Source organism: Alligator mississippiensis, chromosome 16 (genome assembly GCF_030867095.1).
Source record: "Alligator mississippiensis isolate rAllMis1 chromosome 16, rAllMis1, whole genome shotgun sequence".
Lineage (NCBI taxonomy): Eukaryota > Metazoa > Chordata > Crocodylia > Alligatoridae > Alligator > Alligator mississippiensis.
In genome coordinates, this window is record NC_081839.1 from 24,672,362 (window position 1) to 24,698,708 (window position 26,347).

The following is a 26,347-nucleotide window of genomic DNA, read 5'->3' on the forward strand; positions in this document are numbered from 1 at the left end:
AAATCCACGGTGTCAGGTAGCCCTGTGGCACTCTACTTCCCCTAACGTATTCCCCTGGAAGCCCCTTCTCCCTTCTTTACTGTCAGACTCTGCAGTCCCTAACCACATGGACAGTAGGAATACATTTGAAAAAATGACTTTGAAATAAACACAGCTGCACCAATTTGTACATAGTGCCCATAGACTTAGTTCACCCAGAAATGACGTATTTTACCATCTTTTAAAAACTGCTGCAAGTTGTAATGCACATGCTCCACAGACACACTTTTACATAGCACTCTAGCATTTACTTAGAGAGAATACACTTTTTTTTCTTACTTAAGGCCAAATCCGTTCCAAACTCCATTGGGCAAAGCCCAATACCAACATTCACGTTCCAAAATTCGACTGAGCTGAGCTCAATTGTCACGTCTGTGTGGCTCCACCACCAGGCAACTGTCCTGCCTCCCAGACCAGTTGGTCTGGCACTTCCAACACTCCCCAATCTAGGCAGGCATCCCATGTGTAAGCCCCAGCCCTGGAGCTCAGATTCCCCTTGTCTCACTTGATCTTAGCCAAAAAGCTGAGAGAATAAAAACTATGCAAGCTATTAGTCCAAAGTCAAAAGGCTTATGATTTACCATGTAATTATTTGGGATGGACCCCAGCAGAGATAACAGCATTTCAAGCCATAGTGAGTCCGTAGCTCAGCACTGCTCAGTATGTGCGCATCCTTCACATACTACCCCCAGGAAGATCCATGTGCTAATTAGTCCCCCACTCATGATCAAATAGGTGTTCTTGTCATGAGTTCTGGGGTCCTCCAAATATGATATGCAGATGAGGCGCAGGGCAACATGCTCCAGCTTTAACCTTATGAAGGGTGGGGCTACAGTAATCATGTGTGACAAGCTGAGACAGGGGCCAACAGGGATTCTGGGTAAACTGTTTGAGGAACAATTTTATTATGTTTGCCAGACATTTAAAACTGGTGGAGAAACAGAAATCATTGGAAATGAGAAAGAAATGTGCAGCTCAGCTTTGGGAACAAAGAGGAAGTCAAAATATGTGCAATATAGTAGTTCACCATGACTTGAGTCAGTGCTGAGGGAGACTGTGCTCATTGGGCACTATGATATGTCTTTTACAGGTGGGCTACACTCACCTATCCTTGTGGCAGGTTCCCATCAGTACTGAAAACCTGATCTGAGACAAAGGCAGAGGAAGAGATCAACTGAGCATTGGCGGTGGGGAGGTAAGAATGGAGGAGGAGGACCCAAAACTCAAACCAATCCCAGGGTCGGCAAGTAAGTAGAAGGTAAAAAAAGAGTTGAAAAGTAGAAATGAAGATCTAGAGACAGATGGAGAATGGATGAAGGTGAAGAAGAAAGGAAAGAAAGAAGGTGACAGTGGGAGCAACAGGGGAGGTAGCAACGATGAGAGTGATGACACCAGAAGGAAGACAGGAGCAGAGGAGAATGGGAGACAGAGCAGGAGCAACAGGAGAAAGTATGTTGGTCAGAAGACAAGAAAACAAGCAGTTATAGCAAACCTAGATTTAGAAAAATCACGTGATCAAGTGGATCATGATTACATATTCGAGATGCTAGGAAAAATGGGGTTCCCAGAGAAATGTATATGATGGATAAAGCTATTGTATAGAAAAACAGAGGGTCAGGTCAAAATCAATGGGCACCTAGGCAGGGTCTTTAAAATCCATACAGGGCGAGACCAGGGTGCCCCCTGTCACCACCGTTTGTGTGTGGCATGGAACTGTTAGCACAAAGAATAAGAAAAGATAAGGTCATAACTAGAGTAAAGATACCAGGAGGAGGTAAAGGTAAAATGTGTACTATGCATGGAAGATATAAATATAGTAGTTATAGATTTTTTATGGAAACAGTGCTGAAGCATACATCAGAGCGTGGAGAAGCCATGGAGGATAAACTACACAGATCAAAAAGCACCATAATGGGAGTGGGATACTGGAGGGACTTGGAGAAGCTGGGCCTTCAAATAAAAGTGAGAGAAATCAGAGTGCTAGGGATCCCAATGGGTGCCGAAGGGAAAGGTAATATGGCATGGGAAATGGTGACGGCAAGGCTACGGCAAATGCTTTGGTTATGGATTGAAATACATACAAATATGTAATCATCCTTCACTGGAAAAGTAACAGTGTTTAAGGCAGACACGGTCCGTTTAAGGCTGTGCTACTGCCAATTATTGTTCTATATACGGGAATAGTATATAGCAAAAGTACAGCAGGAAATATGCCTGTTCTTCTGGAATGACAAAAGAGAAAGGTTGGTTAGATCTGAACTGTACAAAGCAAGAGAGTTGAGGGGATGGGGGCTACCGGACCTAGAACTGTTCATCTATGCAAAATATGTAAGCGAGATGTGCAAGGCGGTAACAGAGGAAGAGAAGAAGGCAGTGTGTATCACCCAATTTCACACAGCTGCAGTTTTGAGGAAATGGGAAGTATCTCAGACCTCTCCGAAGAGTCCATGGGCATGGCACCCGCTGATTCATTACATCAGGATGGAAGGATTTATACAGAGGTATAAAGCTGGGAAGGCAGGGCGGAAGGTCCTGAAGGATCAGAAGAAATTGATGAAAGCGGTAAGTGAATATCCCAAGTCCACAAAGTGAGGCAGTGGCAGAGGCAGGATGAGCACTCAGGAGGTCCTCCCTCCTTATCACATACTACAAAACCAATGAAGTAACTGGAAAGCTGCCCACTGAGTTTATGGACCTTTGGATATGGTTCTTAATGAAAACGCTGGCAGAAAACTCATCCGTCATTCTCTCGTTGGCACTGCTACCAGTTCACACAGAGTAAGAGGGACTTTTTTGTTTGTTTGTTTTTGACCTCACTCTGCAAATGGAGGTTTCTATGTTAGCGGGGGTCTCTTGAGACCCAAGAAAGACTAATACGAAGTTCTTCATTAAAGCAGACTCTTGGGTTGTTTATAGCTATAAAATTAGGTCATGCAAGACTGGAAGCAGCCTTGAGGCTCTGTCTTTTTGGGGCCTCTGGAGAGCACTGATGGTGCTGTTTTGCTGCTGGCCAGGGAAAGGCAGAGCCTCTACTTGAACTCCGCACTCCCAAACAATGCAAGGGTTGTCTGGAAAAGTCCTGCCTCGCCACCTTTCTTCAACTCCCTTTTTAAATCATGAAAACAAGATTTCCAACATCCCATCCCTAGCGTTTCCTAAACAGATTATCTCAGCCATTACTACCACACTTGTTATATTTACATAGGAAATACAACAGTGATTCATCTTCCTTAACTAGCAGACCCATTCATTAGTCCAGTGCCTTACTTGATAAAGTGAAGCTGTAAAAACTCAGGCTCCTGTGCCAAGCAGGTCCCTCTTCTCAGGATAAAGATGCACATAATACTCAAACCATACTACAGGCTCTTAAAATGTGAGTGTTCACAGGTTACAGCTCAGTAACCAAGTGTCCTCTGAGTGTCTCAACATTATGCCACTTCAGGCGTGGGTTAATTCTGGATCGTGCAGCCTGTGTTAGGGTAACTTCAGCCTGCTCTACAGAGATAAAATGAGCAATTTGCAGTCCTCCAACATCCCAGGATGCACTTCTCCCAATTCCCACCCCCTCCAGAGCAGAGATAGCAGAGCTATAGTAGCCCTACTTAAGGCCCTTACTCTTTAAAGTATGAATTGTTTCTACAGTATGAATTAAACCCTTAGGCTAACTTGAGAATGAAGACAAGTCAGCTAAGAAATTACATTTCATACTGGAAGACTTTTACTTTCCCCCCTCCACTCCATTCTCTAAGTGATGATACGCTTGGCTGTAATTGCACCGTTACACAACACAATTAGATGTTCTAGTGAGGCCTTTGTGTATTTATGATAAACACAGCGAATGACATTCACCGCAGTTGTGTCATTTGAACAAATTTGCCTCTCAATACATGAAATGAAGTTATTACAGAATACAATCATGTGGTTATATTCATGCCCATTAGCACATTTACAGTAATTATGGTAGTGCTGCATAGTTAATTGTGCTACAAGGACGAAAGAGGAGCCTGATTCTCTTTTCAGACATACCTATGTAGGCCTGGAGTGACTGTAGACTTTGGTGCGTCCACTCCGGATTTATACTGCTGAATTTGACTAAGAACTTATAAAGGCAGAGCTGCTGAAACGTGGTGGCTTGCATACGTCCGAGAACAGTGCTTTTCAACCTTTTTAGGCTCAGGGCATCCCTTGTTAGACTCAAAACATCCTTCAGAAAATGCCAGCTCTTAGCTTCCACTAGTTTGTCCGCTGCAAAGAACGCAAGACCATGCAAGACCATAACAGACCAGAATAGTTATGATACTATGGATGCCTACTTGAAATCTTTGGGTTTATCTTGTTCTACACCTTGGTTCACCCTGGTTGAAAAATCGCTGTACCAATACCATGATGCACCATGAGTTACATGCAAGCCACCAATAGTTCCTGGATTGTGTGAGCAATTTGCTCTCCTTTTGGATCAGCCAAACTGAGAAAAAAATGCTGTAAAAATAGATTTTGCTGAAAATTTGATTTTTTTTTCATGCTCTTAAGTTGTAAGCAATTGCCACCTAGGTGCAGATCTGAAAAGCACTACACAGCAGGCAAGAGGGCAGCTTAAGGTGAGTACTGGCAGCAATGTCACTAACCTCAAATCTGAGGATCCAAGTTTTGTTTAAAGCCCCAGATCCAGGAAACAATTACGTGAAAATCTAAGCTTTCATTACAAACAAACCAAAACACTTCTAGCCTTCCCAGGTACAGAGAGAAAACATGACAAAAACACTAAAAGGCAACCCCCCCCAACAAAACACCCAAAAGGCAAATAAAAATGAGCCCCGATTTATTTTTAAATCCCATGACATTCAATCTAGTCTCTTGACTTTTTAAAGCTCAAGTTGTCAGTATTGAAATTAAGCTCCCTCCTCATCCGTGTACTGCAATGCATCCTTTTAAAAATCAACTCAGTTCATCCGGGTTGTGTGTAGGCAAAGACAGCGATCTGGAGAAGGGCTCCTTTAGCTTTCATAAGGTGTTAAAAGAAAGGCTCCTGGAGAATATGAACCAGAATGGAAAACTGTTTTACACTTGGTTAGCTCTTACTTGTGTGACTGACCCAAAAAATAAAGTAGGACTTGCTTAAGTGCTCATTATGGGCTAGTGAAGGCTTTGCCATCTGTCCCTTCACAAAGCACGTGACGGCTAAGGCAGAGGTTCTAAGTCCCTGTGAACCTCAGCATTTGTGCTAAGGCAAGGCAGCGATCCATAAGGCAGTAGAGAAAACTGCATGATACCGTGTTATTTGACAAGAAGTTGCAATCACATAAATAGAGCCTGTATCACGATACACCAGGGAGCGACCTAACCTTTGACATCGCCTGTCAGTGGACAGGATAAGCACTCCACTAATATGGGTGTATGCAAATATATTACACATAGAAACCTAGAAAAAGCCAACTAGAAATCGCAAACCTGCATTTCCCAGCAAGCGAGGACACACCAGCAATACCTCATTACTTGCCTGCTACCGACTATATATATCACATAGGAAAAGCAATATGCACTTCTGAAATTCAAGGAGAGGGAAAAATATACAGTTCTGAAGATAGGAAAGGACACAGATGAATTCTGAATAAAACACGGTAAAGAGAAGCAATATACTGGTTGAAAAAGGGAAAAACCTCAAAATTGCAGGATCAAATTCTGCCAGGAAAACATGATACATTGGATTAACTCTTACGAGACAATCAGTTCATAAATTGTGTCTTGGAAAAGCAGCCTGTTCTTTTTGAGCTCAGAATCAAAATTATAATTGGTCAGCTTCAAAGTCAGCACTTCAATGGCTAAGAATAAAGGTAAAGTGGTATTATAGAGGGTTATGGCCCGATCAGAAACTCCATTTTGATTTTTTATCTGGGACATTTTATTAAGATTTATTAAGAAACATAAGAGTAAATCATAAAGATCTGAACTGAATATTTTTAATCTTCGCAAATGATATTTCACACACAGGAACAAGCCAGTGACAAGGAAGAGGTTTTTGTGCTACAGCACAAGTCCAGATGGTAAATGCAGGTCCCATTTCTTTCAGGTTTTACTTGAACATTTCCCATTACAATTAAAAAAAACCAGGTTTCCGGAGTGTGGACAAACCAATTATGTATAGGTAAAAAGGGGAGGAGGGACGTGATCCATGGTAAATATTTTGTGGGTCTGCTATCCTGGTAAACCAAACCAAACCATGCTGCAATTCAGCAGTTGGTTCATTCAGAGAAAATGCCACCGTTTAGCTTCCATGTATTGCAAATTAGAACAGGTCCACAAACAGTTATCATCGATACGCTGATGTACAGTAAGGGTGAAGTTAAAGGTTAGTTATTTACAAGTTACAGGTTACAGTTACTTGGACCAAATCTGTTCAGCGTTAAGTGGTGTTAAAGTCAGAAACTTCTGTGAGCAGCTGTACACTAAAGTCAATACTGTTTCTTGCCTGGACAGCTCTGACTTGGTACTAGAGGGCTGGTGAGCAGGGCCATCCCTAGGAGCCAGGGCACCTGGGTTCAACCATTGCTCTGGTGGCTGAGGGATAGCAACTGTGCATCCTGGGATATTGAAGGACTGCAAATTGCTCATTTTACCTCCATAACCAAAGTTACTCTAATATGAGCTAGGAAGCATGACCCAGAGTTAACCCGTGCCTGAAGTGGTATAACGTCAAGATGCTCAGAGGGCACTTAGCATGATGAGTTTACAAGCTTTAATGTGCAGCATCCACGTTTTAAGTGCCCTTCGTATGGCCTAAGGCAGCACTTTCCAAACTTTTCCTCAGCATGACCCCATTTCCTCAGCATGGCACCGCACTCCCAACCTGCAGCCCCTCCGCAACCCCTAGTGCACGTGCCCCCCACAGCCCCCCACCCCCTTCAGGTGCCCCAGGGCCAACAGCCTGCTGGACCTGCAGCAGTGCCCGAGCCCTGGCTGGCATCCATGGGAGGCGGCGCCGGCTGCTGTGGCCAGAGCAGAGTGCGGAGCCCGGCTCCCCCCCTCCGCCCCGCAACCCATCCGCTCTCCCATGGGCAGCACTGCCGAAGTGCAGCAAGTGGAGCGGTGGGGTGTGCACTCAGGGCTCCCTGTCCTGCTGCCGTCCCTCTGGGAGCTCCACGGCTCAGTGGGCAGGACCCGACGTGGGAGGGAGAGAGCACTGCGCCACCACGGCTGGCGAGCTGAGGAACCCCCTGGTCACCCAGCAGCAGCACGGGCACAAATCTGCACTGATGTCGCTGTTGTACGTGGTGGTGCAGCACTCCCTCTCACAATGGGTCCCACCGGCTGAGTCACGGAGCTGGTCCAGCTTGGCTGCAACCCCACTCCCTGCTGTGGGTGCAGAAATCTCAGAGGCCACGTTTATCACGACCTCATCCGCTGCTGTTGCAACCCCATTTGGGATCATGACACACAGTTTGAAAACCACTGCTCTAAGTGTAACATGTAGCTTCACTAAATTATCCCCTTACCCCAACTTGATGCAACTTTTCTGTCCATATCCTCCATCTTATAATTAAAAGTTCACTGCATTCCCAGAAAACAGTGTGTTTGGCACGTTCCCAGTCCAGCATAACATGGTCTCCGGGAGCTCATACGAATGTATTGATATGCCTCATTTGTCCTCCAGAAAGGGATAGGGTATTAAGGTCTTTACTCATTTAAACCTTGTGATAATTTCAATAGGAATGTGCCCGGAATAAAAACTGAATGGGAAATAATAAGTACTTTGGATAAAGTAACTGGTATGTTACATAAAATATAAAAAAAACCCTTGTATAAAATGCAAGAAAGACAGCCATATTCTGCTCTCTCTCATAGCAGTGTCAATCTGGAGTAACATCTCTGAAGTCTCTCTGAATTGCCACTTGTGTCACATTGCTGAATTTGAACAACCAGTGTCAATCTAGGCAGGTAAAATGAGACTCAAATCAAACAGTCAAGCCCTAAAATCATCAGAAGACGGATTAGAGGTAATAACGATGATAAATTGCTGCCCTCAGAGCTACAAAGCTCTATTTTGTACAAGGGATCAAAAGGCAGACCAATTACAAAAGACAGGCCCCACGAGCAATTTCATATAATATAAAAAGGGAGGATTTAATAATTTTAAGTTGTTTTCTTACACTGGAATTTCAATTAAGAGCCATACTTGTCTCCAAAAGGAAGCAATGTGCCACCACCAGTCCTCTGTGGATTAAGCTTTTAATTGCAGATAGCCACTTGTCTGAGTCATGTTTAATGTGACAAGATTTTGCTTTTGGGGGGAGAGGGGAGTAGAAGATGGGGGGAGGAGGGAAAGAAAAATGGAGGAAGGGGAAATCATTCAAATAATCAATGAGGCAAAATTAAAAGGAAAGGACAACAGCTTCCTACAGGTATATACAATATGACATGCTGAACTCTCTACCACTTCCTGCTCTCAAACTAACATCTTCCCTGCCCCACTTTGAGAAAACCTTTTTTTATTTTTTACTTCTTGTTTTGTAAGGACCTCATTTACAGGTCTGATGCAACCCCAAATGAAGTCAACTGGAAATCCTCCATTAACTTCAGCTGGTTCTGGATCAGGTCCTGCAACTTTTGAAACCAATGCAAGAACAAAATATGACACCAGAAACAAATATCCTCTGAGCCATGATCATATGCTCTTCAAATTCCCCGCCCAACTCTTCACCTGGCATGAGACGTGCATCCTAAACTTAACTGTAAATCTCTCAAGCAGGGGGGCTTGTTATAAATACATACAGCTCCCAGGCTTGGAAGGGCTCAGGAATAGATGCATGTCTAGGTATACTTAAAATTCTATCCTCACAGGCTAAGATAATCATAATCACCCATTAATTTCAGTTAACATGCCCATCTTAGCCAGAGTGTATAATATATACATATCCACACAGGCAAGCAAAATGCACAAACACATGCACGTGCATGCACACACATATGCACACAATAGACAACCAAGTTATAGTTCTGTGTAGGCCGAACATTCAACCCCTGAGCTGTGTGTATTCTAATATTAAAAGTCTCTTGAACTAATTTATGTCTGCTGTATACCAGAGAGTGCACATACAGGGCACACTCTGGAGTATAAACATTATATGAAATCTGTTGCCATAGTCTTGATTTGTTGAATTCAAAGGCATGTTATGTTGATGGTGGGGTTTAAATGCTGCTACTGCTGCTGCAATAACTTTTGTTTATTGAGATGGTTTCATCCTGAATGTGCTTAAAGCACTTTACAAGTTACCTACAATAAAATCTCCATTGAGGACCACCTATAACAGCCTCTTCCACCTTAAATGACTCATAAATGGAACATAAAAATGTTGGAGGTACAAGGCTCCAGTTCAGTGTACAAAGGGACTTCGTAAATGTGCAGGAGTGCATGTACCTTCTGGGTTTTGTTTTGTTTTTTTTTTAAAGGTCCTACTCCTGCTTCTCTATGCATTTTAAATCTTAACAGAACTATTTTTTTTCTGAATTTGTCCTGAAAGAATCTACAGATGAATGGGGTCTTGCCATGTTTATAACACTAGAAATACCAAGGAAGTGAGGCCTGATTAAGACGATAAAGCGATATTTATTCAGACTGTTTAAAATACTTTGTTTTTTGACTGGTATTAACATAAATGTCTGAGAAGTTGGGAGAAAAGATGTCATTGCAAAGGATTCTGAATAGCTGTCCCTCCAATTAAGGAACAAGAAAGATCACCATCCACATGCGAGACCTCAGATAAAACTCCCAGCTAATTCAGGTAAGACCTCTTATGACATAAGAGGTATCTGAAAATAAAATAAATCCAAAAGACAGACTTTTACACACACTAGAAAGTTAGAAGGGAAGGCAGAAACACCATTTTCATATACGTCTTAGATAGTTTCCATATATAGTGAAATTTATTTCACTTACCCTTGAAGTGAAGCTGTATCTGGGCATGACTCATGGCAGCTAACAATTTATGCCAAAAATAACTGGCTTAGGATAGGAAGTGAAGCTGAATATTGTGCCAAAAGACAGTTCAGAAGAAACTGAATTTAGTTATCCAACTTGAAACCGGATCAAGACACCCTAACACATGAAGAAGACAGCTAATTCTAAGGCTCCTTTGCCCATCTCTGGCAATGAAAGATGGGTCTAAATGTAGTTTACTGAGGAGGGATCTTATTGTAAATGAGAATCATGCCCAGGATCTCCAACGGACACATTGGTTGGGAGCTTTGACAACTCTCCTCCCAAAGACACGAGCCAAGATATTAAGAAGTCCTGTGATTTTGGATGTCTGACTTAAAGCTTCCTAGTCGCTTTTGAAAATCTGGGCCAACTTGTTGAGCTGCATCGTGGTTTAATACAAATTCCAAGGGAAAAAAGCCAGTGGCCTGAATCACTAGGGACAGCTCCCTAGGAGCACTCCCGTTCAAATTCTGATCAGGTCCAACCTGACACATGACAAGATCACAGCTAGGGGTCATTGGGCTTTGGATGTAATTAGGTAAAATACTAATTACCAGGCCTCAAACACAGCTGCAATTACAAGCCCCCATTATTTTTGGCCTCTCTGAACTAGAATTGTAATTATGGATAATTAAGCTTAAAAATATCACAGTTCTGATAGTAAGCTCCCAGAAGAACAGCAGGTACTGAAGGACATGGCAACATTTGAAGACAAGAAAGGATTACTTTTTTTCCCCTGTTATAAAATGAATGGAACGATGCGGAACCTGCTTTTAATTTAGCAATATCCCTGTTAACAAAAGTTTCCGCATGACTTACTCAAGAGACGGCTGCCAGGTTGACTTAGCTTTCACCAGGCAAACCTGAAAAACTTCGAAATCACCTGAAAAAAACCTATCTTTCCACAAAATCCTCTAAGCAATGAACAAAAACCCAATGTGTGTCTGGAATGTGATGGGAAGTTACCAAATGGACTTTCTCCTAGGGCTACCATCTTAAGACTTCAGTCTTCAGTTTGGTTTGGGTTTTTTTCTTTCCCATCATGGTTTCTTATTTTACCTTCATTACCAGAGTTTCATAAAGATATATTTCTTAAAATGATGTTCTGAAAGCACCTACATTTTATGAACTGGGGTCTTTGTTGTTATTGTTCTTATTTGGGTGGTTTTTACTGTTCTGGGTTATATTTCTTTTCTTTATTGTTTTTACCTTTCAAAATACACCAAATGGACCTGATAATCCCTCGGTTTTGCTGGAGGGTCTCTGATATGGTTCGCGCGCTCTTCCAGCCCTTAACTGAGTGAAGTGGGGGGCTGAAGTTTCCTAAGGTAACCCATCTGCCAATTTATTAGGTGCTTGTGTTAGTAGTGAGAAGGAAAAAAAAAAAGCTCTTTACACAGCTTGATCAAAACCCCTTTCCTCCCACGGTTGCTCAATATTCCACCTCTTGTTCACCCCAGAGCCCTGTACCACAAGAGACAAGACCTGAGTTTCTAAAATAAATGGCAAACAGAAGAACAAACAGAACAAAAAAATGTAAGAAACCTCTTGCAGGTCGTCATCATAAGGCAGACAAGGCACATCACTAACTTACTTTCTCCTTTTCCAGGTCACCTTGAACTAGGGAAGATGAAACTTCTAATAAATGCAGCATAAACACCTGGAAACCCAAAAGCCATTCCTGCAAATGCAGACACACTGGGTAGGTGCAAGTACGTGAGTCTCAGATGCCTCATTCAGGCAAGAAGATAAAAAACAAAACTAGTGAACAGTGAACCCCCGTGAATGGGGTGCTTTTTGTGCCCTTGTGAGAGCCAGCTTTTGGATTTCCATGCTTGGTCTCTAGATTCCCAAGGGATGGCCATGGTGGATTTGATTTAAATCAAGATTTAAATCATCAGTCAGGAAGCCTTGATTTAATCATGTGCAGTCTTGTTTGATATCCTTTATTCATTTAACTTCTTGAAACTTCACACTTTGAGAGAGGTAAGAGCTTGACTCCGTGTACACAAACTTACAGAGTTTGTACTCGATGATCTTCCGAGGTCCCTTCCAGCCCTAATGTCTATGAAATCTATGAAATGGGGCTGATGGGTAGGTAGTCAGATCTGTTCTCTCTCATTTCCATATACTGCTCTCAACAAGGACGTTATCTCTGAGACACAAAGCCACAGTTTGAGAACTAAAACTAAGCATCACAGAGATGCTTAATGACATCTTCAATCTAGGCTGAGCACCGAGTCCCACTGGGTAGAGTGGTATTCTTTAATCTTTACTAATCTATACAGAAGCCTCTGGGAACCCCATAAGATTGGACCCCTAATATAGTCCATGGCCTGTTGTGACTTATTTATAAAGCTTTTCTAAAAAGGTTACATGAATATATTGTCTCAAAGAGCATATGATAGAAGTGATAATCCCTGTTCCATGATAATATCTTTGATTTTTAACACATCTTAAATTAAAACTATCTTTATATAGGGTTGGTTTTTGTTTTTGTTTTAAAAGAATCTTAAAAAAATCAAAAATACAATTTAATCAAAAAATCTGATTTAAATAAAAATCCATTTTTGTAATTAAAAAAAAGGTTGATTTTTATGCATCCTGGAGCTGGCAGATGCAGAAGCAGCATGGCTCAGAGCTTTCAGCAAAGGGCAAACCTTTTCCTAACCAGCGGTAACTGTTTCTGTATCAGGTCAAGCAGCAGCACTGACAAGCTCTAAAGGAAGTTCCTTTTCATCCTGTGGCCAGAATTAGCGGAAAACCAGCTGTGTGACCCCTGACTCTGTGTATAATGGGGTATGGGTGTTGTGAGGGTTTGATAGGGAATGTAGAGAGCCCACAACTTGGGAAGTGAAAATTGGCAGGCAGGCATGAGCTGGCCCGCGTGCTGCAGCTCTGCTGTCAATGCAAAGGGTGTGCACCAGCTCCAGTTGACTGACCCCAGCAGGGTTTCGAAACCAAAACTATCCGCTGGTTATTTAAAATTATGAACTGGCCAAATCCTGCAACCGTACATCTAACCTCAGCCCACAAAACCAGGGAGATGGGAGGCAGTCTATGAAGTAGGTTCTGTTGTTCCCAACACTTCAGGCCTTCAACATGATCCCATGGCCCACATCACCCATCTCAGAGCTCCCTTGCCTGATGAACCTTTCAGCTCTCTTTCACCTGAAACCAAAGGCTTAAAGTCCATGCTAGGTTCCCACACTCAGTCGGGAGCACTAGACCTGGAGTCATCACAGGGCTCACCACAAATGGACCGTATCAATCCATCTGCCACTCTTTCCAGAAAAAAATCCCATTTTAAGGATAATCAGAACTCATGCTGTAAAACTAGTTTGTTTGAATCTCTGCAGTCTGAACCATGGTAAATAAAAACCCATGCCATAATCATTCTCGAGTCAATTAAAAAGACGGACTGTTTGATGTTCCTGATTTACAATAAATGAAGGGAAGAGTAAAGCACCACAAACAGTGGCTATACAGCTGCAGGGTAGAGTAACTCAGGAGGATTTTTATTAGTACCTAGACATAAACTGGCAGGACAAAACCATAAAGCTTGCCTGAAAATGAGCTTTTCTAGTAGGCAATTTGTTTTATCACCGTGTTTAAAAGCTTCATCATCCACCCGATAGAGGAGAGTTAATTTTAAGGCAGGCTTGTGGATTCTAAGCATATATTATAAGGTACACGACACTGTAGATTTTTATTTCAGTAGTTTGTTATACATGGGGTTTAGTGCGACTCACTGGGCAACACTTCTGACTTCAGTTATTGCTGACAAATGTCTCTCTGGGGCTGCAGTGCTGGCAGCAAACTGGTGCTGGAGGCATAAACCCCTTTAACTGAGGCTCAAAAGCCCAAGTTCTTACCACTTAGAATAATTAGAAACCTCACAAGGCATTAAAAAACAAAGCAAGAAAGACGAAAAGGGGAGTTATTAGCCTCATTGGCCTGAGTAGATCAACTATGAGCAATGTAATGGTCAAAATACCCAAACAAGCTTTCTGTAGAATCTGCTCTTAAAAGATCAAGAGCTTTCAAGGGAAACTAATTCAGTCCAGTAAGAGGGGAATTTTTATACATTGAAAACACGTAGAAAAGCAAACCACCTACTTACTTGTTTTTAGTAGTTCTTTCAGACATTGGTAGAGGAAAAAAAATGGAGCCACTTGCTTATTTGTACTGAGGAATGAGCTGCATGGGCTTCAGCATAGCTAGAAATTAGAGATGACCAATTGTATAGTATCTGATCTCTGTTATCGAGCCAGAGATTATCAATTATCATTTCCCTTCTTTCTTTCTAGGGTCTTGAAGATGGAGAGGCCCACAGAGTCCACGTGCAGTTCAGTTTAAATATTTTAATCAAAATGAGCCATATAACCATTGAGTCGTTATTGCATTGCTAATCTGGGCTTCTAGTGGGTGTGTAATTAGAAGCATTCAGGTTCAAGTGCTGTTAGCACCACACTTGCAAACTGAATGTCAAGGATCTAATAACACAATGACCAGAAGGCAAAAGTCGTAGGCAAAGAGAAAAAAGGGGAAGGATAATTGATAACCTCTGGATCTCTAACAGAAATCAAAGCTGCCCCTCAGTACAAAAGTCCTAGGGTCTTGAAGGTCATGCTATGTTTGTAGGACATCGTAATAGGAACCTCACATCCTAAGCACCATGCTACAGCAGAGAACAGGACAATAATATTTAAAGCATGGAGAAATCTACAGACTTGCCAAAATGCCTCCTACAAACCATGCCTGTATTAGTGCTGGTGAAGGGATGTGTCTATCAGGCCAGAACAAAAAACCTGTTCTTGGTAGCCGTTACCTCTGGGACATTTCAGATCCACACAAGAAGTCGGCAGACATGTGAAGACCCAAACAACCTGGGAAGTAAATCCCACCTCCGCAGGTAGTAAATGATCTCTCCAGGGTTCCAATGTATGGGTCAAATTAAAGCAGTTGCTCTAAGTCACGTGTATCAACCTTAATCCGCAGCAAAAGACGATGCAGTTGCTCAAACAAACGCACTATACAAGATTAGGTCACATTATCCAGGCGTTTTAATGAGGACATGCATGAAAACACCAATATTACAGTATTAAAATATACTACTGAAAATCTAAAACTAATGATGAGTAGCGTTCAACTCTGGTACCTTAACTTGCTGCCTCTAAGCAGCCAACTCTCTCATGGAAACCAGGATCTCTGGCACATAAGCACAAACTAAATAAACTGTCCTTTATCCAAGCAGGTATAGTATAAACAATGTAAATGTTCCAAATAATGTTTGGTTTAACAGCTAATACATCCACCGGCATGTCAAACCTCCACTGGAGAACAAAAATATTCCCTGCTTCTATAAATCCAAGGGATCATATGTATATAAAGTTTGCTAGTTATTAAATCCATACCACCTTGGCATATTTGTAATGCCCTGAGTGCTATATAGCCTGTATTTCTAATGTTCTTCTTGTTAAACAGAATGACTTACTGTATATAAAACTGTAAGATTTAATCCCCTCTCAAAGTATGTAACACTATGAAATAAGGACTATTTTGCTGGAGCGCATAGATTCTTTTTTTTTTTTAATATATTTTAATTACACACACAATACATCTTTCTGTTTTTTCCAGATCATTAACCCTCAGGGAAGAACAATTTTCCAACACAACCCTGCTCCAGTTGCTGATTAAAACAATTTTTATATATTTCTGTGACATGCTGCTAAAGATGATTTATGATGGCAGCAAACAGTGTAGGTCACTGCCAAAGTTAGCAATTGGGCTTGTTCCAGCTCTTAGTTTCTTTTAAGATTTACTCAGGTCATGCAATAGCCACTGCCTGCTGATAAAGACCAAAACTACTCAAATGACCTCCCCGTACCTAAAGCGTGAAAAGAAAAAAAAAAGCAGTAAGCCAACATTTTTAAAGTTATGTGCCAAAAGTTAGATGGCTTAATAAAAATTACCTAAACTGCAAAAAAGGGTGAAGCTACCCATAGATCTTTCTCCAGTCAGTCTGAGCTGGGGATTCTCAGCCCATCTGAAAAATAAAGGGCCGCAATATGACTTTAAATACTCATATTAGAGTTCCAAGCTTGAAAGAAAAAAATGATTCATAGCTTTACTATTATAGCCAAATAAAGTCTGAGCAAAAAGAAACACATTCAAGTGGCAGAGATTCAAAAATATGTTGGTCACTGGAACAGCTAACATTCACCAAAGTGTCCCAGTCCTGAAGGAAATGGTATGGATTCATTGCTTCTCTTGAGGCATAGGGCTACAAAACAGATTATTCTCAGTAAGTTTATAAAAGTGTCCCATGGTCTGGACATTTTAAATTAGACTCACCGTATTCTTCTAAGAAGTGCCTATTTCTACATTTGCTATCCTCCAGTTAGTATGTCGTGCAAGTGCCCAGACCAATTTGACCGGGCATGAAAACATCAGAAAGGATCAGCATTTTGGTCCAAATCAAAACTTTGACCATAAACGCCCCTCAAGATGAAGTTCGAAACCTTGCAGCTGGAGCTGGCGTCTAAGATTTAGCTGGTGACCTGTGCTCCATCCGTGACAAGAGAAGGCAGGATAACGGCCACATGAATCAAAAGCGAAACATTCACTTCTGGCAAATGTTAGTGGGTGACACTACATAATGATTCAATTTAGACTTAAAAATGACTCGGTCTAAAATAAAGGGAATACATGGCACCAGACATAGGCATTTAATCCAAAGTGATAGGAACGGAAAGACCCTCTCATTTGGAAGATAATTCAATAGCCACATACTACTTTTGATTTAGTACTGGCAGAAAACTGAATTATTATTTTATACAAAGAAAGATAAATAGGTTTTACAACTCTACTTTGCTTCAGAAATTGCTAGTTAGGGAGGAAATCACTGCTTCACGGAGGAAGCACATTCAGAGAAGGAACAGGCAGCTGGAAACAACCCCAAACAAACGCGGACTAGTCATCTGTATGTACCTACAAGTGGCAGAAACGAGGGGGCTGCACTGCCCGCTCTGAACTGCTCCCAGGGAACCGCTATTAATGTCAGCTCCACCCCGCTGAAGAACCTGGTCCGTGCATGTCCTTTGTCCCTTTTGCAGGAGGGACATCATATTTCCAGTAATATGACTGACTTAGGCACAGCACCAAAAGGATTTGAATGCCTTCCAAAACTAAATAAATAGAAAATTAAAGGCTTTATATTAAAAATGGAAACCTAGCCGACTCCACCGAGGCCATCAGCAAGATTTGAAAATGGTTTCATTAGGGTTCAAAGCAAGAGGGACTATTACTTGATCTAAAGGACTGGTGCTTCTAGAAGGATGCACACCGGACACTTGGGAACCTCTTGTTATTCGAACCAGCCACTAAAGAGCGAGGAAAGTCCCTTTATAAGGTCATTTGCGTTGTTCCCAAAAAATAACAGTGCTAGCAACAATCGTATTGTATTCTGGAGAGATGTCAGTTGTTCCATACTTCACGCTGAAGTTATTCTTGATTCCTTCCCAGTTCACTGGAAGAAGACCAATTTGGCTGAAATTTCACAGGTATGAAATAATTCCAGAGTAAAAGTTTTTGAGAAGTTAACGGTAAATTGGGCACGGCATGTGGGAAACATGAGGATCCAAAAGCTGAGGTGAACTTACTCCTTGAATATTTTCCTGGCTCCGTTTGGCATCAAAAAGCTTGGCCTCCAAACTCCAATTTTTTTAATCTGTTGATCCTGGCAAGGGCTGGGGCCAATTCTGAGGAAGGTGTTGGTGGAATTAAGTTATTAGAAGCAGTTTCCACATACGCTCTAGATTTGGCTGCTCTGAAACCCCTCGGTCCCCAAAGGCACTTGCAAATTTTCCCTCCACTGAGGATTAACTGTGAAAGGAGCCTATTAGAGGGGGCAGCTGGTTCTGGCCAGAAGGCAGGAAAGATTGCTCTTGAGATCGGGGGGAGGCAGGAAACTATGTGAAGAGATAAGAAGTAGGACTCTGCAAAGCTTCAGTTCCTGATTCAATTCGGCGGAGATCTGGCCCAATTTGGTGGCCATATCTCCGAATCCATATCAAATCAGAGGATCCTTTAGACTCTCTGAATCGATTCGGAGAGATTCAGAAAGATTCGGAGATTCGGACATAGACACAGCTTTAAATGTATAAGCGTATCTTCTCCCCCATAGCATTACTTAAAGGCAAAACATATAACCTTATCAACAGGGATCCTGGTTTCCAGTGTTTGAAAATCACAAATAGTCTGATAAACACCCACCATAAAAAGTCTCTGATTAAGAACCCCCAAATCCATGGTTTTCCGTGATTAGAACGAAACACCATAATATATAAAGGTATCAGCTGAATGCAATTTTTTATTGATATATTTATAATGTTAAAGCAATTTGGAAGCCTACCAGTGCCTCAATCACTATAATAAAATACATTTTAAATATCTATACATTTTGGCATTTAATTTGGGGGGTTTTTATTGTGAAAAGTCAGAGCTCCCCCGACCCCTTTGCTCACAAGGGCATGGGGCTAGCTGCAGCTGGGTGCTGAGCAGCCCTGCTGCTGGTGCCCTGCCATTGTTCCTCCCTCCTCACCCACAGCACCCTGGGCCCTGCTGGTGCCCCTCACTCCCCACCCACAGCACCCCCAACCTTGCTGGTGCCCCTCACTCCCCACCCACAGCATCCCTGGCCCTGCTGACACCCTTGCTCCCTACCACAGACCCCCGGGCCTCTCAGCCCCACTGGAGGGGACACCCAGCTGCCAGGGCTACAGGGCCAGGGACCCAGGTCCACAGCCCCCTGCCTCCCTGGCAGCTCCTGAGCCCCAACTGTGGTAGAGCAAAGCATGGAGCCCAGCTCCCCATCCCCCCTCGGGCAGAGAGGGACTGCCGAGGGCACAACTCCGTGCCGCCAACCCCACTACTGCCGGGAGGGTAGGGGGCACTTCACCCTGGTGATGCGGGGCTCACAGCAGTGGCAACAAGCTTTCCCGCTCTGCTCTGCCCTGCCATGTTGGGTCCTGCCTGCTGGGCTGCGGGGGCCCCAGGAGAGAGCAGCTCGGTGGGGAGCCTGAGCCCACAGAAGCCAGCCCACCCCCACCTTGCACACAAATCAGGGGGGCATGTAACTCCCATGCTCTCCCAAGGAGTGCGCATAGCAGTAGAGAGCCACCCCCCACCCCAGTTCCCTGGGCGAGCTGCCCGTGACCCTGTCCCGCTCCCCACCTGGGCCCTGCAGCCACACATTCTGGCCCCGTGCCCTGAGCCCCACGCTCTGCCCCAGCTGGGCAGCATCCCCAGCCCTTGCCCAACTCTCTCCTTCACTATGGGAGCCTCAATTCCCACCGCCACCCCACCAGACTTACCTGTGACAAGCTGCTCTCCAGACTGCCTGGCAGCCATGTGCAGGTGTACGTGTGTGCACATGCACATAGCACCCCCTGCTGATTGCCTCCTCCCACTCCCCGCAGCCATTTCCCCCGTTTTTCTCCTAAAAAGGAGAAAATACAGTGTTTTGCCATGACAAATGGAAAACCCAGATCCCTGTTTATCAACATTGTTCACAAAAGACAGAGGGGACAAAACTGATTTCTACAAGACTACTACTTCCTAAGGCACGCCAGAAAAGGACCGACAAAATACAACCACAGCCACCGCAGGAAAAGAACACGGCTGGACAGTCACAGCTTGCCAAAGCATTTCACAGGAAACGGTACTGCAGAGCGTGCAACAGTGGCTCCTGGCAGCTGCTGCCTGGACTGGAGGAAGCGATTCTGAGTTTAAATACTTCCTCTGTCACTGATAACATGCTCCTGCTACTTTCAGTGCCAGGGTTTAATGGATAAGAGACTGGATCTTTCATCTGTAGTAATCCAGCCCTCTTCTAATATTGAGTCTCTGGATTTTTTCCTTGCTACTATAAAGCACATATGGAGCACGCTGACTGAAAGGGTACTTTGCTTCAATCATTAGGTCATTAGATGAAAGCAAATATTCTGTGCTCCCTTTATTCCAGCTTATTGGGTTCTGGATAGAACAAAATACACTGGAATTACAAGGCTGACCAGCAGAGCACACTCTACTTCTAACGCATGCACCAAATAAAATATACTGATGGAGTTCATTATTATTACTATCCATCCCTCTCTCTCCCTCTGAAACAAGAGGGTCTGTGTCTCATCTTTTATTGGGCCAATTGTACACATAGTTGTAAAAGGAAGAAAACTGAGAAATCGTCGTCTTCACCTAACTTTCTCCAGAAGAGATCAGCTTAGAGAGGACATACTCATTATTCCACTAAACTAAGCCATATAAACCTAGAGAGTAGCTTTTGGTCATCATGCAGCAGACCCAAGAAAAGCACGATGACAGCAATCCAACACAACAAGGAAGAGTAAAATCAACTATCACCGCAATAGCCACCTCATAGACGGTGAACCTGCAGCACAGCGACACAGCTGGTCGTAGAAAAGATATCACAAGAAACCCCCTTGCCTCTTGTTCGCTTCCGGGACCGCCCTGGCTACAACACCACTCCAGCCACGCTCACAGAAATGCTGTTCTGTACTGCTATGAGCACCTTTATGGATACTTTACTAGGTCACTGAGCTATGCAACTACTACATTTTTGTTAAAATGGTACAACTGTTATGTGCAGACAAGTCCTAAGTCTCACTGAAAGTTAAGGGGCTTTAAGAGACTAAGACCCACACTTTTAAAGGCACAGATATAGCTAACTCCCCTGGAATCACTTCAGTCCTTTTTAAAAATGGGAGCTCCGGGGGATTTTGAAAACGTTACCCTTACATTATAAATGATACTTCTCAAGTGCTTTCTAAGGTACTGTCTGCTAAGCTGCTTTGCTTAACTGGGCTCTAAATGGGTTACCTAACAAATAAAGCAAGCAAGTGGGAGAACAGGGGGAAAGGAGCTTGATCTTCTGGAAGCCTGGTGCTTTCCCGTAGATTATGCTGCTGAATATAATATGTATGAACAAGTCCAATGTATATACCTGCTAGTCTTTTCACCAATATTTTCCCATTTATCATTAATCAAATTCGGAGGATATATATGAAACACCGCATCACAGATACCAGACAAAAATGGTGGAAAGGGGAGAGGAGCTAAGCAGGGGAGAAGGAAGCTTTGTCAGTCCATCCTATCCAATCTGAATCAGCACATTCCAACCACTGCGTAGCAATGCCTGCTATCGAAAATATGGCTTGCAGAGAGGCTGCAAGAGGTTTAGCTCCCGTCCCCGCTTCTCCAAACGAGTGAGACTTGCAAAACCTCACCCACCCTTAGACTACAACAAAGGCGCTACGCAGGAGGTTGGCCTTTCATCCTCAAATTAAAGAGTCAACAGTGCAGACTTGAAAGATAAATGCAACGATAAAATAATGTATTTAATCAACACACCAGTGCATTCTTTACACTGCTGTGATCAACAAAGCACGTCCCATTACTGAAGTGTTGGTATCAACAGGGTGTCCCAATAAAGAGAGCTACTTGCCTGGCTAGTCAGCCTTTGGCCTTACAGCTATGGCCATTTTTTTTCCTGCCAGTTAAAGCTGCTCTCTGTGAAAGGATTTAATTTCACAGTCTCAACTCCAGGCTGAAAGTATATTGTATAGTTTCACTGCTTAAAAAACAGTACAAAAGGGAAAGAGCCTTCCAAAGCTTTGCTTTGCTTCTTACCTTTTGTGCTAACGCAACCTCCTGTTCTAGAGTGGATTGCTAAGATAATAATACTTTATATCATATTATGCTCCAGCTTTCCACAGCACTGCACAAACCTTAGCAAATAGCTTACGTAACTCCCAATGTGAAGTAGGTGTTATTATCCTTACTAACACAAGTGAAAACCAAGACACTGACAAGCTAAATATAATTTGTCTCTATACCAGTGAGTTCCTTATACTGCTGCAATCATCAAAGCACATCCTGTTACAAAGGCGTTTAATTAATTTGTCTGAGGTCAGGGCAAGCAAGCGATGTGATCAGGATGAGAGCTCAGTATATTATGGTGTCCGCCACGTAGATGACAGCCAACCATATACCAGACCAACCTGCTGAGAGCTGAAAATGCACAACTAAATCAAGTGTAAAACCCAGGAAGTTACTTCTCACAATAAGAGAGCAAAGAAAATATTTCTCATCGTTGACAAATAGGGCTGCTGGCCCACCCTTCACGCCTTGGGTGTCATGCCGCCCATGGAACCAGGACACTGACTGGATAGACACAACCCCACATCCCATTTATAACATTTTATAATCAGCCTTTAAAGCGTTTTGAATAGTAGCAAGTCAATTCAAAGAAGAGATGGTCAGCTCTAGTGCCCTCTGGTGACTCACACCACACAGAAACCCTCACAGGAATACGGTTTATTCCATAAATGTCATTTGCATTTTATTTTATAGAAATTATGCAGTTTTTTCAAACCGATTTTCAAAGTCTCCTTGGGCTCTCAGCTCTCCATTCATTACACAATAGAGACAAGTAAGTTAGCCATGCTCATGAGAAGTCAGGCAGTTGGCAGAGCCGAGTGGCACCTTAGAGACTAGCTAGTTCAGAGAGGCATAGGTTTTTGCAGGCAACAGCCCACTTCATCACATGAACGAAGCACTGCCTTCTGCCCTTCATTTCAGATGGAATTTCATGCCCAAAGCTCATTAAGCTGCTTTGGAAATCTCAGCTTAAATGTGTATCTGAATTTGAGACACAAAAACAAGGGAGTTCCCATCCGGTGGATGAATCCAGGCTCCACACAGCTCCTTCACTGTGTAACCCATGCAGTGTTCAGCATGATGGTCATGCAACTGCCAGGGCACCTCACTGGTGACGGGCAACAACCCTTTTGGACCAGCCCTGGGTCTCTTTAAAAAGAGAAAAATCAAGCTGATGTGAGTGGGGTTGTGTTGAACTAGCACTAGAGTAAGAACAGAACAAATCCATTTTCATGTCTCATGAGGCTGATTTAAGAGCATCTAGAGGTGAAATGTCAAGGTATTAACATCCATTGCACAACCAAGCCCCTATTGCATATGGTATAAACATTACAAAGCGATTTGAAAGCTGGCCAGACTGTTAATAGGCACCTTTATGCAATTACTGTTCTAGCTATAAAACGCTGCATTTCTCTTATGCAAATTATTAAGAGCACATCATTTTTCCCAAGAAATTACACCCACCATGCCTTCAGATGCACATTAATAATTTGCAACTGGGTACCAAGCTGTCATTCAAGAAGCATGTCATTCCAGCCTACTGCTATTCTCTTGTCTACTTCAATCTGTTAGCACAAAAGAACCGCTAAGGACTGTCACTTGTTTAAGGTTCAATACAGCACTATGCTTTACACCAGGGAACTGCGTCAATAGATAAAACTAAGAGCTTTAATTTGTTTGTCTTTGACAGCTTTTAATACTTGGTCTTCTCCCAAGAAACCACAGTAATGCCCATGGCCTTTCACGGTGGGAGATCTGGGGAATGTGGTTTAGTTCACAGGAGCAGTGAGTCCCAACCACTCTCTTACAGTGCTTCTTATTCCTGTTAGAAAGTTGCTGCCCAATGGGACTCTACCAGCTATCACTGCTAGAACTTAGAAACTAGAAGGTAGGGTCTACTGGGCTCTGATTCAATAAATAAATTTAAGCACATGCTTAACATTATGCAAGAAAGTAGTCCTACAGTTAAGCATGGGTTTTTTTGCAAAGAGCCTGGGGAAAAATATTTAAAACATGTAAATGACTTCGAATCTGAAGTCCTAACTTTCAAGAGTACTGTGGGCAATTAAAAGCCAAGAGTTTCACATTTCAAAATTTTCCCCCAGATTAAGGTTCGCTGGCAGAATAACATGAAGGAAATTTGAAAAGATCACACATGCTGTTACCGTTGTGATTAGAAGCTCCTTTTCACAAACACTAAATTCAGCCTCACTGCCATCTAACCATGCCTGAAGTATTAACACACATCAAGATGTACTGAAACCACAAACACAGTCCAATCATTTGTCCTCAAAATATTTTAAGCAATAATAGAGAGCCACAGGATGCAATCTTGCTCAAGTAAATCATTATGTTGGAGGTCTGGTAATGCACTCAATACTCTTATTATCTTTGAATGATGGAAGAGACAAGAGCATTCTCAGAGGAATGCACAATGCAATACAATATAAATCTAGACAGAGTCCTGCTCAGCACTTACTCCTGTATGAAACCCTCTTCAAAACAACAAAAAGATTAATGGTGTCAATTCAGAACATAAAAAGGGATCTGGGTAGAGAGGCAGAGCTAGTCATGCTCTCCAGATACAGAGGAGCAGAAAACAGTTGTGATTCTCATTTGAAACATAATGCAATACAAAAGCTGGATCCTGCTCTTCTTGGTTCAGTGGCATATCTTCCATTGACTTCAGTAAGAACTGGAAGTAAACACTAGAGCAGCATGGAAAGGCAGCATGCTCCAAGACTGGCACTTGATACAAGTCCCACAATACAAGTTCTAGTCTTGGCTCTGCTATTGATCAGCTGCATGAGCTCAGGCAAGTGACTTCACCTCTCCGTGCTGTGCCCATTTTCCCTTGCCTGTTTAGAAGGTTAGGGCTTTTGCATGTACATTCGCATGCACACATGCATGCAACATCTAGCAAAACATGTGGCTTTGAACATAGTCTGTTGCCTCTTAGTTCTGAGAACAGGGATTGAACTTTGTCTACTGTTTTCTTTATCAGCTATCTCCTACAAGACTGTTCCACTCTTCCCTCTCACCAGTGCTACTGGGCAAACCTTTCATTCCAAAGGCAGACATACTTGAACAATAAGTTGAAACTGGGATGTGATCATTTGATTCCTTATCAGTCAAAACATTGCACAGCAGTGGGAGAGTGGATGCACACTGGCAGAAGCACAACTTTCAAGGGCAGAACATTAGAAATCTGTAACTAACTCACTTCACTTTACACAAAATGATTCAGATGCTAAAGGGGGGCAGCCTGGGAATTCAATCCTCCCTTGGCTACAAAGCTGGTGGATCCTAGAGGCATCAGTGGTGATACTGGTCTCTGAAAGCAAGCACCACATTAAAGAGCATGAGTTGGTTGACAGCCTCCTGTTATTCGTTTAAGGAGGACAGACCTGCTGGGTGTATGTGTGGCAAATACCACATAAACCAAACCTGAACTCACTTCTAGTCTATAAATACTTTATTTACATATATTTGCATATACATCTTTATATAAATGCACACCCATGCAGGAAACAAATGCTCGTTATCAGTCGAGTCGGCTGTAAAAATTCAAAATTGTTTCCAACAGCTGTCTTAAAATATTGACATTAATCAAACCCAGAGAAAGATAATTCTCCCTTTTATTTCAAGAGGGCATAGGTATAATGAAAGTAGAATCTTGCTTAGTGTAGGAAATTACCCAGATAACAGAAAATTAAAGTGTACCTACCTGGAGTGCTATCAAATGCTTGGTCCAGCTTAATACAATGACAAAAATAAACCCAATTATATATAAAAGAAAGCAAAAAAACTCACCTGTATGTTGCCAAAGTCCACATTCTCATAATGGAAGTGTGCGCACTCAGCCATCTTCGGGAAGTGGCCCTTAGTAAAGGATAACCTGAAGCACATTAAAAGCAATCCATAAGATGCAAATCACTGAAAAAATTGCTGGAATCAAGTGCAGTGACAAAATGCAGCTAACCCATTATTAAAGTGCCTGTCCAGGAAGCTCCATCATCTTCAAGCCACCGGAATGTACAACACCTTTTATGTGAGGCATTAAAAAGCAGTGAGGATAGGGATTTGGTGAGGAAGGTAAACTGAGCCACAAAGGGACATTTATCATTGCCACTTTGGGGAAGAGCATGCGTTCCATCACCATCTATAGTGTCTATAGGGAAGTATGCCCCGAGACCTGGTCCACCTTCACCTTCGCTGGGAGTATTCATCTGTGACACCAACACCCTGACGCAGGAGAGACATGTATGAAAGTAGAACTTTACCTGTGAAAGGCATCACAGCCCATCAGTCCTGGGTGGGTGTATCTGAGGATGCAGAAGAAATGTTTTTTATCCTTTGGCTTTTTTAAGATTCAGAGGTGAGGCATAATCATCCCCAAGTGTCCCAAGCTACTGCGATGGCTGACAGGGGAGACGTCTCTGGCTCTGCTACATGCTCTTGCTTCTGCCGAAGCTGCTATAGACTCCTATAGATATTTCTGGTTGTGAGCCAATGAGATTGTCATTATCTGGCTCTCTCTTCCCACGGGAATTTAAGTGGGAAGTGAGACAGCATCTGGCTGCTAAGCACTAGAAC

At 42.8% G+C, this 26,347-nt stretch overlaps 1 protein-coding gene across 5 annotated transcripts in view; it reads right to left on the bottom strand.

Moving 5' to 3' along the window:
- The window catches only part of ARHGAP32 (Rho GTPase activating protein 32), a 470,146-nt gene that overhangs the window by 193,829 nt on the left and 249,970 nt on the right, over positions 1-26,347 (bottom strand). For 4 of the 5 annotated variants that reach the window (XM_059719722.1, XM_059719720.1, XM_059719724.1 and 1 more), the window contains 2 exons: positions 26,035-26,076; positions 25,565-25,649 (listed from right to left, as the gene is read on the bottom strand). In XM_059719722.1, the coding sequence (XP_059575705.1) occupies positions 25,565-25,649; positions 26,035-26,076 (127 nt within the window). The remainder of the gene's footprint in view (positions 1-25,564; positions 25,650-26,034; positions 26,077-26,347) is intronic. The other variant, XM_059719723.1, reaches the window with a different exon arrangement.